The sequence below is a fragment of the Leptopilina boulardi genome, unplaced genomic scaffold, assembly GCF_019393585.1.
Source record: "Leptopilina boulardi isolate dan_hultmark-lab unplaced genomic scaffold, ZJU_Lbou_2.1 LbouV2_368, whole genome shotgun sequence".
Taxonomy (NCBI): domain Eukaryota; kingdom Metazoa; phylum Arthropoda; class Insecta; order Hymenoptera; family Figitidae; genus Leptopilina; species Leptopilina boulardi.
This window is the reverse complement of record NW_026137938.1, coordinates 3,890,206-3,908,630: the sequence shown is the minus strand read 5'-3', so window position 1 is coordinate 3,908,630 and position 18,425 is coordinate 3,890,206. Positions and strand designations below refer to the sequence as shown.

The 18,425-nt window shown below is 26.7% G+C and overlaps 3 protein-coding genes across 4 annotated transcripts in view; 2 read left to right on the top strand and 1 right to left on the bottom strand.

Annotated features, from left to right (window-relative positions):
• LOC127287146 (protein NDRG3) overlaps nt 1–18,425 on the bottom strand; it is an 82,232-nt gene that overhangs the window by 39,391 nt on the left and 24,416 nt on the right. Inside the window, exon 2 of the mRNA XM_051313936.1 lies at nt 13,539–13,611. Coding sequence (XP_051169893.1) covers nt 13,539–13,576 — 38 coding nt within the window. The 5' untranslated portion in view covers nt 13,577–13,611. The remainder of the gene's footprint in view (nt 1–13,538; nt 13,612–18,425) is intronic.
• Nucleotides 7,652–10,054, top strand: LOC127287166 (chymotrypsin-2-like). The gene is made up of 5 exons (XM_051313962.1): nt 7,652–7,703; nt 8,040–8,190; nt 8,543–8,648; nt 9,470–9,610; nt 9,908–10,054. The coding sequence occupies exons 1-5, from the start codon at nt 7,652–7,654 to the stop codon at nt 10,052–10,054; spliced, it is 597 nt and encodes a 198-aa protein (XP_051169919.1).
• The window catches only part of LOC127287148 (FK506-binding protein 2), a 37,035-nt gene continuing 35,790 nt past the window's right edge, over nt 17,181–18,425 (top strand). Inside the window, exon 1 of one of the 2 annotated variants that reach the window (XM_051313939.1) lies at nt 17,181–17,478. In XM_051313939.1, the coding sequence (XP_051169896.1) occupies nt 17,264–17,478 (215 nt within the window). In that variant the 5' untranslated portion in view covers nt 17,181–17,263. The remainder of the gene's footprint in view (nt 17,479–18,425) is intronic. The other variant, XM_051313940.1, reaches the window with a different exon arrangement.

Sequence of the window (18,425 nt, the reverse complement as noted above, 5' to 3'; positions counted from 1 at the left end):
GCTTACTGAAGCCTATATATATACAGTATGTACATTTTCTTTTGAGAAAAATTCTTTTGGTGAGACTGTTTCTCTTAGAGACTTGTCAGAAGATAGTATTTAACCTGTCAAGAACGATGAAAGATTACGTGGAATATGAGAAAAGCTTCTCATATATATATATATATACACAACTATAAATTCCTATCACAGTGTTGTTAAACTCAACAGCATGTTTAATACGACATCTAATTTTTCATTTACAAAAATAATTTTATTTTATCAAATAGAATTATTATTGAAAAATTCAGAAATTTTCAAATAAATGTATACATACATGACGCTTCATGAGAAAAGGGACCTTGTGGTAAAAAAAATTTTTAGGTTATATTTATGATTTTTTAAGTGGTATATATAACTCTTAATAAAAAAAAAGTATTTATTTCATAACATTCGAAAAATTCAATAAATAACTATTTTTGATTCTTTTTATTTAAAAACTTATTTAAAGGTTAAATTATCGGTAAACATAACCTAAAATTTTTTTTTATGAAAAGTCCTTTTTCTCGTGGAGCGTCACAATATATATATATATATATATATATATATATATATATATATATATATATATATATATATAACAATAAAATCGTTGAATAAAACTTTTGCAGTATTATGTAAATATTGTTTTCCTCGCAGGCAAATTATAATTTTCAGACATTTTCCAGTTTCTTTCGTTGTGAGAACGAAAAGTTGGTCAAACTTTAGTCCACGCGATGTAAATGAGAAAAAACTATATATACATATAGCGAACGAGATGAGAAAGAAAGAAAAATAGGTATACTGAAATGAAGTACTCAAAATGGTAATAGAAAAGTTCAAAGACAACCGTCACTTGGTATTTTGTGCAATAGGAATTTTTCATATATATATGTATCATACCGGAAGATCTATATAGGCGTTCAATTTTATAAGTTTTTTTTTGTATATTTATATATAAAAACTTTTATCGCTTGCTGAAACTTTAAAAAAATCACATTGCAATGTTTTATCAGTGTTTTTAATAATTATCACAAAAGAAGAAAGGGACTTTAGAAGCAAAAAAATATAGGTTAAGTTCTGAAATTTTAAAGTGAAAATACACAAAGTGAATCAACTCTTAATGCAAACCATGTTTAAGATCTTCATTATATCAAAAATAAACGATAAAAAAATTCATTTTGATATTACTGAAACAAAAAGAAAGTTTTAAAGGTAAAACTGTCGTAAACATAACCTATAATTCATTTGCTTCTAAAGTCCTTTTCTTCACATATATATTGAATATGGAACAGCGCCAGTACTGACGTAATACTGGGGTAAGACTGGCCTAATAATGGCCTAGTACTTGTGTAATACTGGGGTAAAAGTTGCGTAATACTGGCCTAGTACTGGGGTAATACTGGCCTAGTAATGGTCTAGTATTGGGTAATACTAGGGTAATACCGGGTGATTTTAGCCTAGTACTGGCGTAATACTGGCGTAATACTGGCGTAATACTGACCTAGTAATTGTCTAGTACTGGTGTAATACTGGTCTAGTACTGGCGTAATACTAGGGAATCACTGGTCTAGTAATGACGTAATACTGGGGTAATACTGGCCTAGTACTAGTGTAATACTGGCCTAGTAGTGGGGTAATACTAGCCTAGTAATGGTGTAATACTGACCTAATACTGTCTTAGTACTGAGGTAATACTAGCCTAGTAATGGCCTAGTGCTGGCGTAATATTGTCCTAGTACTGGCGTAATATTGGGGTAATACTGGCGTAATACTGGCCTAGTAACGGTCTAGTACTGGCGTAATACTTGGGTAATTCTGGCCTAGTACTGGCGTAAACTGGGGTAATATTGGCGTAATACTGGCCTAGAACTGGTGTAATACAGGCCTAGTAATGGGGTAATACTAGCCTAGTAATGGCGTCATATTGGCGTAATACTGGGGTAATTCTGGCCTAGTACTGGCGTAATATTAACTTAATACTGTTTTAGTACTGGGGTAATACTAGCATAGTAATGGCCTAGTACTGGCGTAATATTGGCGTAATACTGAGGTAATTCTGGCCTAGTACTGGAGTAATACCGGCCTAGTACTAGTGTAATACTGGCATAGTAGTGGGGTAATACTAGCCTAGTAATGGCCTAGTACTGGCGTAATACTTGGGTAATTCTGGCCTAGTACTGGCCTAAACTGATGTAATACTGGCGTAATACTGGCCTAGTACTGGTGTAATACAGGCCTAGTACTGGGGTAATACTAGCTTAGTAATGGCGTAATATTGGCGTAATAATGGGGTAATTCTGGCCTAGTACTGTCTTTGTACTGGGGTAATACTAGCCCAGTAATGGCCTAGTACTGGCGTAATATTGGCGTAATACTGAGGTAATTCTGGCCTAATACTGGAGTAATACTGGCCTAGTACTGGGGTAATACTAGCCTAGTAATGGACTAGTACTGGCGTAATACTGGCGTAATACTGGCATAATGCTGTCCTATTACTAGTGTAATACTGGCCTAGTAGTGGGTAATACTAGCTTAGTAATGGCCTAGTACTGGCGTAATATTGTCCTAGTACTGGCGTATTACTGGCATAGTACTGGCATAATACTGGGGTAATTATGGCTTACTACTGGCGTAGTAGTTAATTTTTGATACAATATTTTCAGTTCTGTTAAAAACTACTTTTTATATTGAGATTATATTAATGAATCTCCTTATAACTGAAACAATATTAAAACTTTTGCTATTTCAGTGAAATCTTTTGCTGTCTCAGATAAATATTCTTTTTCCACATAAAATTCTAATTATTATAGGAATGATATATAGATTGTCTTTAAAAACAAAAAATAAAATGATTTCGTTACTGGTATGTGTTATGTTTGCAATTCCATGGTTCTCCAAGTTTACTTATATGGAATATCTAACTCACTATTGCGATTTATTTGGCAGAAGAAGGATAACGCTCGCAGTCTTGCTATAAACTATTCAGGTAACTTGGGTCAGCGTGGCAGTGAAAAATCGGGCTCTTCTGGGGGTTGCGGAACGTGTCTGATATAGGTAAGAGGATTTTAATGGAGACAAACGTAGAGACCAGTTACTTCCTTTCTTGTTAAGATAACATATATACATCAAACACATATTGATATATATATATATATAATATTTGCAAAAACAAATTCAATTTTTTTTATATAAAAAAAATTTTCTTTAATTGCAAAAATTAATTATTTAAATAACTTTGTAATTATATATTTTTATTTTTTTAAAATAATTATTTATAATTTTTTAAATTAAAATTTATGCGACAGCTAATATAAAGAGGAGATAAGGGAAGCGCCAGACAGACGGCAATACGACCTACAATAGTTTCTCACGTGTAATCGTATAACAGGAATTAATAAATGTGGAATAATTTAATATGGCGTAAAAAAAAGAAATATTCTTCCAATACTATTATACACTAAGAAGAAATTAAAAAAAAAAAAATTTCACTTTTAAAAAAATAAATATTATAAATCTTGTAAATAGCGGAGATATTTCCTTATTAATAATGTAACACCCACAATAATTCTACTTGGAAATAGGAAAAGGGCAAGCAAACCCAACGCGCGGATTTAAACTAAAGCCTCTAGTTAAAGTCTCTTTTACTAAAGTTTAAATCTTATATGCGCAAATATATGCAAATATAATAAATTTTATTCGTGTATCAAGCTCAATTTTTAAAATAAAAGAAGAAAAATTTCACAATTTCCATTAAAAAATAAAAAACTTTCTATTCTTATTATTTATTAATTATTTATTATTTTATAATATTAACTAATAATAAAACTAATTTTGGCATAAAAACAAAAAGTTAAGAATAATTAGGAAAATTGAAAAATATTTTAAAAACAAGTTTCGGTTAAATTGTATTTTTTTTTTAATAGAAATATATTTTATAGACATATTTCAATTTTTACCACCGGTGTTACTTTTTATGTTTCATTGTGAAAATAGTTTATTCTATTATTCAATTTTATTTTTCTTTGCTAACATTGTATGTCATTCACGTAGCACTTGTTACGTTATTCGGAACTCTGACAGAGTTTCGACACTAAAAACGTGATACGTGTCGTCAAGTGTAACATGTTCTTCAAGAAACAGTTTTCCCCCGTAAACCTTCAACAAAGACATTTGCGACTTTCAAAATGAAACCGCATTCGCACCTGCAATTTATAACCCGCCCCCGTCACACACACACAAAATTGGACGAAAAAAAATAGTTTGTATTTTTAATTTACCAAATTACAAAAATAAAATTTTATAAAGTATTTTTGATTTGACAAATTATATATATGCTAAAGTAACGTTTGGATGGTAACGGTTGCCATTGTAATGGTTGCCATGGAAACCGTTGCTGTGGTAACAGTTGTCATGAAAACGGTTGCTATGGAAACGGTTACTATGGAAGCAGTTTCTATGGAAACGGTTTCTATGGTAACTGTTACCATGGCAACCATACGAGTGTACGACAGACATATTTGATTGACACAACCGAAATTAGTAAAAAAAAAAAGAAATTTTATCCCTTTTTTTCTTCATTTTTCAATGAAAATAGAGCAAAAAAATATAAAAATTTAACCCTTTTATTCTATTTTCATGGAAAATAAATTATAAATTAATAAAATAAATTTCTGTCGATTGTTTTTTTTCCGGCCATTTGTAATTTTGGACAAATTAAAATTCGGCAGCTAAAAATTTTGTTATTATGTAAAAATTAGTAGGGGAATAGTGTGAGGGTTGGACACTTGGCTTTTTTTAAATAAGAACACTAGCGCCACCTGTGTGCGTACGTGACGAATCTTCTAGTAGTGTAACCTAACATTTTGTGGCATTACATTTTTGGAGAATCAAAAGTAGCGTCTGCTGTGACGTCGATGCATTTGTAGAAACGAAAAAAATTTTGTGAGCGATGTGATTAAACATAAAAAATGAATAAAGAAAACAAGAAATCGTCAGGTTAAGTTTATTGCATGTATTGTGGGGTTTATGATTAAAAAAAAATGAAGTAGCGTCTGCTGTGACGTCGGTGCATTTGTAGAAACGAAAAAAGTTTTGTGAGCGATGTGATTAAACATAAAAAATGAATAAAGAAAACAAGAAATCGTCAAGTTAAGGTTTATTCCATGTAATGTGGGGTTTATGATTGAAAAAAAAAATGAAGTGAAAAATCAAATCGCGAAACATGTCTGGTTATGGTTAGCACAATACGAAAATGATGCTTCTAGTTAGGGTTGCACACTTTATACAGTTAGTGTTGGACACCCATATTAATTATAAATTTGACACAATTTATAAATAAATTTTATTTTATTGATATTTCAGTGCAAAATTGTGCCAAAGATATTAGAAAAATAATACTTAAATTGTATAAATTTTGTTCATCATTTCATTCGAGTTATTTGGAACAATAAAGCGTTATTTTTTGTAATTTGAGTTCATTCCTTTTTTAAACCCATGAAGCTTTACAATTTGTAAACAATAAGTAAAGATAAACATGAAAAAATAAGAATAAAAAACATTACAAATGTTATTTTACGTTTTTACCAATAATGCGTTTCGATTTTCAAAAAGTGTCCAACCCTGACTGAAAAGTCCAAGGCTGACTAGATTTTTTTTTTTTAAATGTTTATAACTTTTTTAATTTTGGACCAATCAATTTACGGTCCACAGCAAAAGTGTTCCTCTTTTGTAGATCTTTCCACCCATATACCACAATTGACTAAATTTATCTAAACAAAATATTTTAAAAAAAAAACCAAAACTGTGTCCAACCCTGACACTATTCCCCTATATAAAAAGAAACTCTGTAAAATTTTAATTCGAAAATTAAAAATTCGTCTAAAAAATAATTATAATTATTTCTAATAAAAATACATATACACTTCCAAAATCAAAAAATTTGAATTAATAATTTTTATGAAAATCAAAAATGATAATAATTATTATTATATACTTGCAAATTTCCAAGAAATTTATTTTTGGTGGCTCAAGAATAATAGTGTCATTGGATTTTTTCTTGACTTTACTGCCAATAAACATTGCAATGGCATTGTCAACATGATTATTTGACAATGAAGATGAAAGTGTTTTTAAAGAATTTGTTGGTATCCAATAAATTTTCTCATCGTTGATGATTTTTGATGAGATTTTATTAGTTGTCATTTTTTTATGAAGTATTTTTTTTTTTTTAACAGACACTGAGATAAATTTTTTTTTTTTTTAATGTTTTATCACGAAATTCTAAAGCGAAACTGACATCAGAAATTTTTGAGCTAACTCTCTGTGATCTACTGACATTGATATAGGCTCAATTGATTTCCAACAAATCTAAGTCTACTATTGTATTCAACAGGATGAGTTTGATTAGATAACTTTTAATTTTATTTTTCTGAACCTTTTAAGCTATTCGCACGAATAATTATTTGATCTATATATAAAAGATCCATAGATATCCTATGTAGGTTAAATGAATTTAATTTTATTTGTCATAAATAAAATTTTTATTTACGTCAAATAAATAGATAGGCTCTGAGACAAATATACGTTTATTTAAATCAAATATATTATTATATTTGGTTCAAATAAAATATTTCTCTAGGTGAATAAATATATATTTCGAAAAAAGAATTTGATTTTGTCAACAAAACTTATTTAAACTAAAATTTTAGTTTTAGTTACAATTGTATATAGTTAAGATAACAAAATTCTCTTTATAATTTTAGTTGTTCCAAGCAAAGTACAATTGTGCACGCAAAGAAATGATTTATTTGAACCAAATAAAATATATTTGAGTTAAATAAACGTATATTTGTCTCAGAGCCTACTAACTTATTTAAAAGTTTTATTTGTCAGAAATAAATTTTTTTTGCCTCAAATAAATTTTTTATTTCAATGAAATAAAATATATTTGCAACAAATAAATGAGTTAGTAGGCTCGGAAATAATTATACCATTTCTCTGAGTGTGACAATTAAAATTTTGTTGAGGCAAGAAAAATATTTTTTTGGTAATATACCATAACTAAACGTTTTAGTTAGCAATGCGACTTTATTAAATAAAAGTCATTTGATTTTCTTTTTAATCAAATTACCAAGAACAAAAAATGTTACTTATGTCGAAATGATTTGTATAGGTCATGATAAGCATTCTCCTGTCATGGAAAAAAAAATACGACTTATACGAAATGAGTTTTACTAAGGGAAAAACAATTTCTTCTTAGAAAAATACTTTTTTCTTTATGAAAAAAAAAAAAAAAAACTAAAAGAGATTATACACAAAAAAAATATATTTTTACAATAAAAAAAAATATATTTTTACAATAAAAAAAAAATATAAATTTATATTAAAAAAAAAGTAAGTAGAATTCTTTTTTAAATTTCGCTTTGCAAAAAACGGAAACAGTGAATTTAAATTATAGTGACCCATCAATACAGTATATTGAGGAAATAATGATTTTTATCATTCTTCTTATAAACTAACAGATAACAATATCATTTTCCGCAAAGAACATTATTCAAATGTTTTATGATCAAGATATAATTGCCAGGGAATATGAATACCTCTAGAAATTTTTCACACTTTTTTAACAAACATGATGCAGTTAATAGTTGTTATAATTTTCAGTGTTTTTACATTTAGTTCAGGTAAGTAAAATATTTAGTTAAAATTATAAAAGAAAATCAAATTTTTATTCATCAACGGGGATTTTCTTATTTATTTCTACTTAACGATCTTATTAAATTAATTAATTTAATTAATTAATTTAATTAATTAATAAAATTATTAATTAAATTATTAATACAATTATTAAAAAAATTATTAATTAAATTATTAATTAAAGTATAAATTTAATTATTAATTAAATTATTAATTTAATTAATTGTCTATGGACAATTTTTAAGATCATTGAAAATTTTTTAATTTTTATGATTTATTGAAAAAAAAAAAGTAATTTAATAATTGAAATTTAAAAAAAATAGCTTCACCAATTGCCCGAGTGGTTGGTGGTTCAGATGTGCCGCAAGGAAAATATCCATATCAGGTACATATAGATTATTTTGGAGGATTTCTTGGTGGCGGTAGTATTCTTAACAAACGTTATATTTTAACAGCAGCTCATTGTATTTCTGGGTAAGAAATCCATTAATATTCCTCTCACACAACCCAGAGAAATGATATTTTTGTCTTAGAGTTTAATAAATATTTATTTGATTCAAATAAATATTTATTTAACTCAAATATATATTATATTTGATTTAAATAAAACATTTCTCTGGGTGCAGCATATGAATACAGTTAAATTAAAAAAATAATAAATAATATTATAAATAAATTTTAGACGAAATATTAAGGGCCACGTAATAGTCGCTGGTGTTAATAATTTATCAGAACTTGGTGAAAAATATCTTGTAGAAAAATTTATTGTACATGAAAATTTTGATGCGAAAAAAAAAATTAACGATATTGCACTAATTCGACTAAGAATTGATATTAAATTCACCGATTCAATAAAACCGATTGCGTTGCCTAATGTAGATATTGATTATAATAATGGTCATGCTGTATTGACAGGTTGGGGTCAATTAGCGGTAAGTAAAATTTTCTTCTTTTTTTTTTTGATAAAATAATATTTCGGATTCACCGAATTTTAATATATGTCCAAATTTTTTATTTGTTTTTTATTGAAATTTTGAAAACGCCGAATTTTCATTTGTCCAAAATTACAAATGACCGAAAAAAAACAAATCAACAGAAAGATTTCGGCAAAATTTTCAAAAATTGACCAATCACGATTTTTTTTTTAATTTCTTATTGGTGAATTTTAAAAAATTGCGCCAAAATCTTTCTGTCGATTGTTTATTCAGTCATTTATAATTTTGGATAAATGTAAATTCGCTGTCTTAAAAATTTCAATTAATTAAAAATTCGGACAAATTCGGATAAATATTAAAATTCAGATAAATTAAAATTTATACAAATTAAAATTAGGTGAATTAGAATTTCTGTCGTTTCAAAAATAATATTATTTCTAATAAAATATTTTCAAAAATAAAAATTATAATTAATTTTTATGGAAAATTCATGCGAACTATTTCTTTATAAGTTTGTTCAACTTAAATCTAAAAACAGAATTTTTTTAAAATAATTTATTAAATATTTTTAAATATAACGTAAAAAATTTATCGAATGAATTAAATTGAAAGCATTTTATTAAAAAAAGATGAAATTAATTAAGAATAAAAAACTATATATGTAATTTAATTTGTCTTTAAATAAAATAAAATTGATTGATAATTTAGTTGAACATTTGATGAGAATATTTTATTATTAAAAGTCAGTTATTTAAACATAGAAATCGTATTAAAAATTTACTATTCACTATTGGCAATTATTTGAATCTTATTTTTAGAATAACAAGCCAGTTGCTAATAAATTACAAGAAATCGAATTAAGTGTCATATCGGCTGATAAATGTCAGAGACATTTTAGTCAAGTTATTGAAAAAATACAATTTTGCACTTTAACATATGGAGGAAAGGGAGCTTGTAATGTAAGTTTTTTTTAATTATTAACTACATATTCTCTAAATTTATTTATTTATCTCAATTCCGAATTAGTAAAAATTTTAACTAATTCAAATTCAAATTAGTGACTCAATTTTTGTTGATAAATTACTAAATGAGTAAAATTTAACCAATTTAAATGCAAAAAGTGAATCACTAATTCAAATTAGTTAATATTTCTGACTAATTCAAATATAATAAATAACAAAATAAATAAATAAAAAAAAATATTATAAGAATAGTTAAATTTATTATTTTTCTACTCTATAAATTAATTTTTAAAGGGAGATTCTGGAGGACCACTTGCTTCGAATGGCACTCAAATTGGCATTGTTTCTTATGGAAAACCATGCGCTTTAGGTTATCCCGATGTTTATACAAAAGTCTATGGTTACCTTGATTGGATTCAAAAAAACATGGTGGACATTTAAAAAAAAAAAATTTAATTAATTTTAATTTAATTTGAATTAAATACAAAAATTATTGTTCCAAAAACAATTTATTTAATTCAAATAAAAATTATTTGGTTCAAGTAAATATTTATTTGATAAATTAACTAGAATCTGTCACGTCACCGTAACTTTTAAAATTTATGCAGACTTTAGTATATTTTACTTTAGAAATATGCAACCCGATTTACAGAGAAGTTTGAAAAAAACATTGAAGAGAAGTCATTTTTAAATTTGCCGCTTGAAATTGGATGCGCGCGATGATTTAAGTCATCACGTGATAGCAGAAAAGGCATGTTGGAAACCATTTTGGTTATACGAAATCAAAACATAACCCCAAATAATCATCGTATTTGACATTATTAATAAAAAACAAATAGAAATAAAAAATAAATAGTCATTAAAAGATTATAATAATGATAAAATATAATTAATTATTATTATTATTATAATTAATAATATTATAATAATCTCTCTAAGAGAGAGAGAGAGATAGGGCTAGCTTCTGATATTAGGGTGGAAAAAGCAACACAAGACAATAAAATTTTATAGTCTCTCTTACGTAAATTTGGTATAAAAGGACTACATTTTTACGGAGAGACCAGTTCAGAAATTGCCACCGAAGCCGCTAGTTCAGTTCATATTTTGGTGTATCAGCACGTCTTCGTCATTTACGAAATCTAGTCAAAGCATTGTTACACAGAAAAAACCTGAATTCAAATTGAGTATAGATTCTATACTCAATTTGATTCGCAACAAAAATGAAACTGGTTGTCTCATTTCGAGTTCTAAGGTAAAAGTATCAAAATGAAACAGGCAAGTTTCATTTTGAGAAAAAGAAAAATGGAAAAATATTGTGAAATAACGAATAATTTTGCACAAAAACATGAAATATAATAATTACAAAGAAGTAAATAACACGCTAGACTTAATATATTTGATTAAAAATTGCTTGTAATCGCGTAATAAAATAATAAAGGAAATATGTTTTTAGGTTAGAAAAATGAAAACATGTGTTTTGACAACAGGAACGGTACTGCCAACTTAAATAATAGCGGTAAATTTAAAAACTTATGAAATTAATTATTATCTACGTAAATAATAATAAATAATTTTTATTTAAAAACTTCTAAATATTCGTACTAGTCAAAATAATCTTTCTGGTGTTGTTGAAATATTAGAAACAATAATTGAAATACAAAATTACTCTGCTTATGATGCCAACTTAGAAATCTCAAATTCCAGCCAATATCATTTTGAATAACATGAAGTTTGTCCCATACTCATTTCGATACCCAAAAGAAAATGAGTTGCAACAAAAATGAGTCCAAGTTTTTTCTGTGTACTCTGCTCGATTTCATACTCAAGTTCGACTTAGAAGAATCTCTGTTTCAATTGTTAAAAGTGACTTCCCATAATACTTAGAAATCATCTTTTCTTCCTTTTCTGAAAGAATTTAACTGTTTGGGTTTCATTACGGTCAACTGAACTCCGGACCTCTGTGGTCATCACCAAAGGCTCGTCAACCTTCCTGTGAGCTCTTAAACTATATATCTGGTACCAGACGTTCCTATCATAATTAGTCCTTTTTTCAAACATCTTACTACTAAATTTAAAAGGTTAAGTGTTTTATATTTTCACCCCCCCCCTCCCAATCTTTTATACACTTCTTGTAAATTTGTAGTAACCTTTTTGCATTCCTTCACGGAAAAACTTTGTTCAAGAATCATTCCTGAATTTGTTCAGGAAAATGAGGACGCGAGAAAAATTCTGCAAAATTTACAGAAAAAATACAAAAATCATTTAAGAAAATACTTGTATTTTTATTATGACATTGGAAGACTTCTTGTTAATGCCGCGATTGGAATATCTCAGTCACTGGGCGTTGAAAGTTTCTTAAACTGTTTTAAAAGACACATTACAGTAACCAAGCACTATTATCCGCGAGAAAATTCAAGGCCCCTGAAAAATGATGGACTTTTACTTTGAATAATCATTTAAAAAAAATTGCTAGGAAAAAACGAAAACAATATTTGGAAAGCTTAGAATCTCACAAGCTTGTATACTTCAGGCCGTTTCTCCAAAAAAAAATTTCTTTCTGACAGACGCAAAAATAGATCAAAATGCACCTTATTTTTTGTTACTTTAGAAATTACCTGACTTTGCATGACACACAGGGATTGGTTGCGTTAAATATGTTTCCAATTCATAATACCATAAGCTGCTAAGGTAGCTGAGAGATGTAAAGCGTAGTTTTTGGACTCTCGAGGACGTGGGATCGAGTCCTCCCAGAGTAAATTTTTTTTCTCGCAAACGTAAAGTTCAAGACTTTCTGTAGTGAGTTTAGGAAGTTGTCTTTGAATTTCTCTACAATTCTTATAGAAATATTGCTTAGAATTTTTCAAAGAAAATATAAATAAGATTTCTTAAATTATTCTCATATCCTCAAGTTCCTGAACAAATTTAGGAATGATTCTTGCACAAAGTTTTTCCGTGTTGTTGCAGTGGAATGCTAACTTCCCCTTATTTCAAGAATGGTTGCTTCAGGATACTCCCTCTCTCTCAATGATCAATTTTATAACTCTAAATGTTTGTCTAAATAAATTTGTAATCTTGTCATTAAAAATCACTATTCTCTTTCTTTCCTGTACCCTTAGCTCAGAGCCTTTTGCTCTGTAAATGAAACAGGAATTCACTGAATCACCGAGCGGCCATAAATAAAATATTATTTCGTTAGTTATTTCTCTATTTGAGACGTAACAAATCAAATAAAAATTTTTTTTCTTCATTGTAATTGCTTAAAATAGTAATTAATTTTTTGTCATTTAAAACACATATTAGAATTAAACTATATGCGAAATTAGAAAACAATCTATTATTTAATTAATGAATTTATAGCTAATGCTTTCCCGCATATTTTGTTTCCTAAATAATTGAAAGTTACAAAAATTGAGGAGAAATTTGTGATTTTCCTTTTCGAAGTGAAAGAGATGTAATTAAATGTGTGACAATCATGCGATTTCACCATCAATGAAATTATAAATATATAGAAAAAATATATTTTTTTTCTACTATAATTATAATAGAAAATTTAAAAAGACTTTAAAATCTACACCCAGAGAAATTTTTTTAGATTTTAACAAAATATAATATATATTTGAGTTAAATAAATGTATATTTATCTCACAGCCTACTAGCCTATTTATTTGGCGTAAATAAATTTTTTTTATTTAAATCAAATAAATATTTATTAAGCTCTGAGACAAATATATACTATTTTTCTGGGTGTAAAATATTTCCTATGAGGAAGCAAACACTAATTAAGTTTGCTAAGTTTTACTAAACAATTAATGTATAAAAAAACACTAATTAAATAAAATTAACGAAAAAAAAAACAAATTTATAAAAATTTTTTTGACTTAAAATAAAAAAAATAAATAAAAATTAAAATAAAAATGTTACATACGATTGAAGATTTTGCGAGTCCCTTGACGAAATTAGCATTGTGAATGTGAGTCCAATGTGTCAAATGGTGGATTCTGAAAAATAAGAAAAAAAAAATATTAATTTTTAATGTCTCGCAGGAATCATATACGTGGTTTGAATTTGACGTTCATTCTACATCTCGCTCTACATACTTTAAGAGTATAAGACGTTCGCTATGAAAAACGAGACAATTCGATTCGAATTGCTTTTATCACGTAGAGTAGTATTTTATTTTTTTTTATATTTTTACATATTAAAATTTTATTTTAAAAAAAATTGTCAAAAAATTAAAAAATTTCAATATAGTAATATGATTTATTTTTTTTCAAAAAAGAATTTTAATATAAGCGAATTTTAATTTAGCAAAATTCTTATTCAATCGAATTTTTAAATAACCGAAATTCCAAATTCGCCGAAATTTAATTTTTTCGAATTTTCATTTGTACGAATTTTTAAGACGCCGAATTTTAATTTGTCCAAAATTACAAATTGCCAAACAAACAATTATATTATCAAGAAAATCGTGATTGGTCAATTTTAAAAATAGAGCCGAAATCGATTGTTTGTTTCGGCCATTTGTAATCACATGAAATTCAATTCAATTTTATTAGTTCCATATGTCAGAAAAGATAAATACTTTGTATATATCGTATATATATATATATATATATAATCAGGGATCTTCAGAAAAGGTGAACAAGCAAGTTCTTTGATCCGGATCCTCAAAATGTTTCATTGCCTTTTATAATGTCTGTGAGAGTTGGGAGAAAGTATTCACATAAATTGTTCAAAGATATCTTTTCCTTCTATATATATAAATAAATTGTGTGACCTTGATCATTTTCATTTAATTCATTTAAAAATTAATAAAAATTTTCTAATTTATTTTTTCAAATTATTTATTATTAATATTTATCTCATTTATGGTCCATATGGACTTCGAGATGAGTTTATAAATAAATAAATATTATTATATTAAAAATTTGTTGATTTTATAAAATTTTAATAAATAAGTTCTTTGAAACAAAATTGAAATGAAAGATGCGATGAAAAAAAGATAAAACGGTATCGCGAAGGAAATATTATTTATTTACGCTGTTAATATTAATTAACCTGATTTTAAAATAAAATAAAATTTAATTAAAACTGTAGGTTTGCATTTTTAGAAGAATTTTATGAAAACTTTATTCGATTTAAAAAAAGTATAAATTGATAAGTGGAGGTCAATAATTATCAGTTTTACGGATAATGAAAAGGATTAAAGCGATTCAAAATATAATTCTAAACTTCGTTATTACAATATGTAAAAGTTTCTGAAAATTAATTATCAATATTGACATAGATTTTCTTCACCATGATTAATATTATAAATTCAATTTCAGCGTAATAATTAATTTATAATTTTTAAAATAATTAATTTGTGAGTGTAAATATTTTTAAAATATGATAACAAAAATATTTTTTAAATTACAAAAAAATTATTTAATTTTTACTAACCTTAAGATTTAGAAACAAAAAATGGTAGAGAAGTTAATAGCACTTATTATATGAAACGTACTGAACAAACTGAATGAAAATTATAACGCGACACTTGTAAACATTTATGATGAAAATCAGATAAGAAAAGAAACTAATTACTAAATAGAAATTTAAACATAATTTTTATTTTTCTTGGAGTTTTGAAGATTAACTTATCTTTTTACAATTTTCCAACTAGGTGAAAAAAAACAAATATATATTTTTTTATTTTCAAAAAATTTTTTTTTGCCTTAAAAAAATAATTGTCAGAATTTTTTGAAAATAAAAACAGACGAGTATAAAAATTATTAAAAATTAATATTTTTTGGCAATATTATAAAGAATATGAAAGTACATCATTACTGTCATTTCAGAGTATCATCATTTTAAGAAAATAATACATATAATATAGAAAAAGAGAAGAAACTCCTAAAATTTTATAACCGGTGTACTTAAAAAAAAGAAGATTTTTAAATTTACTCAGCTTTGTGCAGCTTTAATGATGAAAAGAAAGACGAAATTTTCGAAATAAGGAACGTTACAATGGGTGAACAGGGAGAACAAATTGTGGAAAATTGCCTTGCATAATTTACTAACATCGTCTGCGTAAATACTTACTTTTGATATAAATATAAAGAGGATGAGTTTTTTTTTTTTTTTTTTTTAATAATTATTATATGTTTCTCAAGTAAAAAATATAATTACATTCATTTAAATTTTATATAATCCATTAAAAGGGTAAAGGAAAAAATTAATTATTTTTGTTTACATCAATTTAACACATGGACAAGCGCACAAAATTGAGTGTTGCGTTGTTTATTATCAAAAAATTTAAAGAAACCAATTCCGAAATTTGAAAATACAATTACACAACTTTGTCAAAAATAAGAAAAGTAATTTACAAAATTTGACACGTCACAACATTACAATTCAAAAAATACGTAACATCAGTATAGACCTAAAATGCAATAGACTAAGAATAATCAATTTTATTCGATTTTATTGAATAGAATGTTTTCCTGGAAAATGAAAAAATTCCTTACAAATTCAAAAAAAATTAATCTCCATGTTTCTATTTTTTTTGACCTTTTGTATCTTTAAAATACCTTCAAAAAAACCTACCAATTGAACCTAAATTGCAGTAGACTAAGAATAATCAATTTTATTCCATTTTTTTGAATAGAATGTTTTCCTGGAAAATGAAAAAATTCCTTACAAATTCAAAAAAAATTAATCAGCATGTCTCTATTTTTTTTGACCTTCTGTACCTTCAAAATACCTTCAAAAAAACCTACCAATTGAACCTAAATTGCAGTAGACTAAGAATAATCAATTTTATTCCGTTTTTTTAAATAGAATGTTTTCCTGGAAAATAAACAAAAATTCCTTACAAATTCAAAAAAAATTAATCAGCATGTCTCTATTATTTTTTTACCTTAAATCAACACGCTGGGATCCTAATAGTTATTTTTTCGATAATCTGCTTTTCTGTGGTTATGGTCATTAATTGGTTAATTAAAATTAATTTTCTTTAAGTAAAACGCTAAAAAAATTCGAATTAAATTTTTTTCTCAAAATTCCAATTCTCTCTACTCTATAAAAAATTGAAGATGTGCCTCTTGAAGACGTTCACTTTTTGAATATGGAGAGGAAATGCCTGAGTTGTACCATTATAAAAATCTCGTCCAATTTTCAACAACGAGGACACTTCTAAACACTACATACGAGAATTCGACACATTTTCTTATACATATATTCTTCATGCCAATAAAGATCCTCATCTAAAATCATTGAAAATTTTTTTTTTTTTTTTTTTTTTTTTTTTTTGGTACAAAAAGAGCTTGAAATAGAAAAGATGATATCAAAAATGATGGGTGAGTGAGAATATAAGAGAAATAATTTTACGGAAACAAATCGTGAAAGAAGAGAGAAGAAGGGAAAAGTGTGTGACCGAGAGGGAATAGTAAAGTCAAGTCAGAGAGACCTACATATACACACTCTGTGGGGGCCAATGAGACGGCGCAATGTGGCATGCCATCAGCCGTCCTTGTCCCTCTTCATGAATATATCTTTCCTTCTCCCACAACGATAGCTTCACTTGGTGTATCGGGTTCTGTGGATCCCTCAGTCGTTGCCGGCATACCGTCATCGTTGTTTGTGTTCAAAAAAAAAAAAAAAAAAAAAACCATGTCGCCTTCTCATTCAGTTTGTGCAACAAGCATTGTAACGTGGTGTTGCATTTTCATTAGTCTTTCATTAGTCAATCATGTTAATGCACTTCAAGAACTTAAAGTGGAAACAATTTACAAGCCCGAGGTATGTGATGAAAAATCACAAAATGGAAAACAGCTGACCATGCACTACACTGGAACGCTTGAAGATGGTAAAAAGTTCGATTCAAGGTCAGTTGTTTCAAAACTTTTCACTTATCACAGAAAAAGTTCTCAATTGCGAACATACAGTACAATAGATTAAAAATTGTTTCCTGTGTATTTAAAATCAAACCATGCCCCTAAAAAGCTCCAAAATTATTTCTACGAGAAAAGAAAGAAAATTAGTATCTTTATTTTAAATAAATTGGTACAAAAAAGAGAAATTGTAAATTTTTTTTATAAAGATACTTTCTTTCTGTTGTAATAAAATTACCTTCTTGAAATAGGCAACGTGTCTCTGTTTACAGTCTACGTGTCATGTTTCTGATTCGACGATTCTATGCAAATTTAAATTTTCTGAATTAACTGATTTCAAATAATAAAAATTAGTAAACCACAAAATTTTTAATACTTTCTCCTTCTTATTCCGTTAACGCTTCTTATACCAATTTCTCTCTTCAAACTTGTCCAATTTAAAGTTTCGCAAAGAGAGAAAGAGACACTTTTTTTTCACTTATACGTCACTCTTCTTGAAGTATGTCTTTACCTCATTAAAAAAAAGAAAAAATAATCTCCATTTCAAATGAAGCAAACTAATCGGATTTTCGAAATTGGACATTTATCTAGAAGCAAATTTGCAGATCAGAGTTTTTGGAATAAATTGATATTGCCATATGTTACCGAACCATATGTGAATTTTTTAAATTTAATCAAAAATACATTTGTCGAGATAAAAAAATTCCATTTGAAAAAAAATATTATTTAATTCTAAAGAAATCCGACTATATTTAAATAAATATTTCCTTGAATCAACAAACTAATTAGTTAAACCATCTAATAAAATAGTTATGCCAAAACAATAAAAATAGTAATCATATAATAAATTTTGCAGCAGTATAGTTTACTGAAAATGGTAACTAAATAATTTTTTTTTACACTGAGAAAAATATGCTATTGAATCAATAGTATTTCTGTCA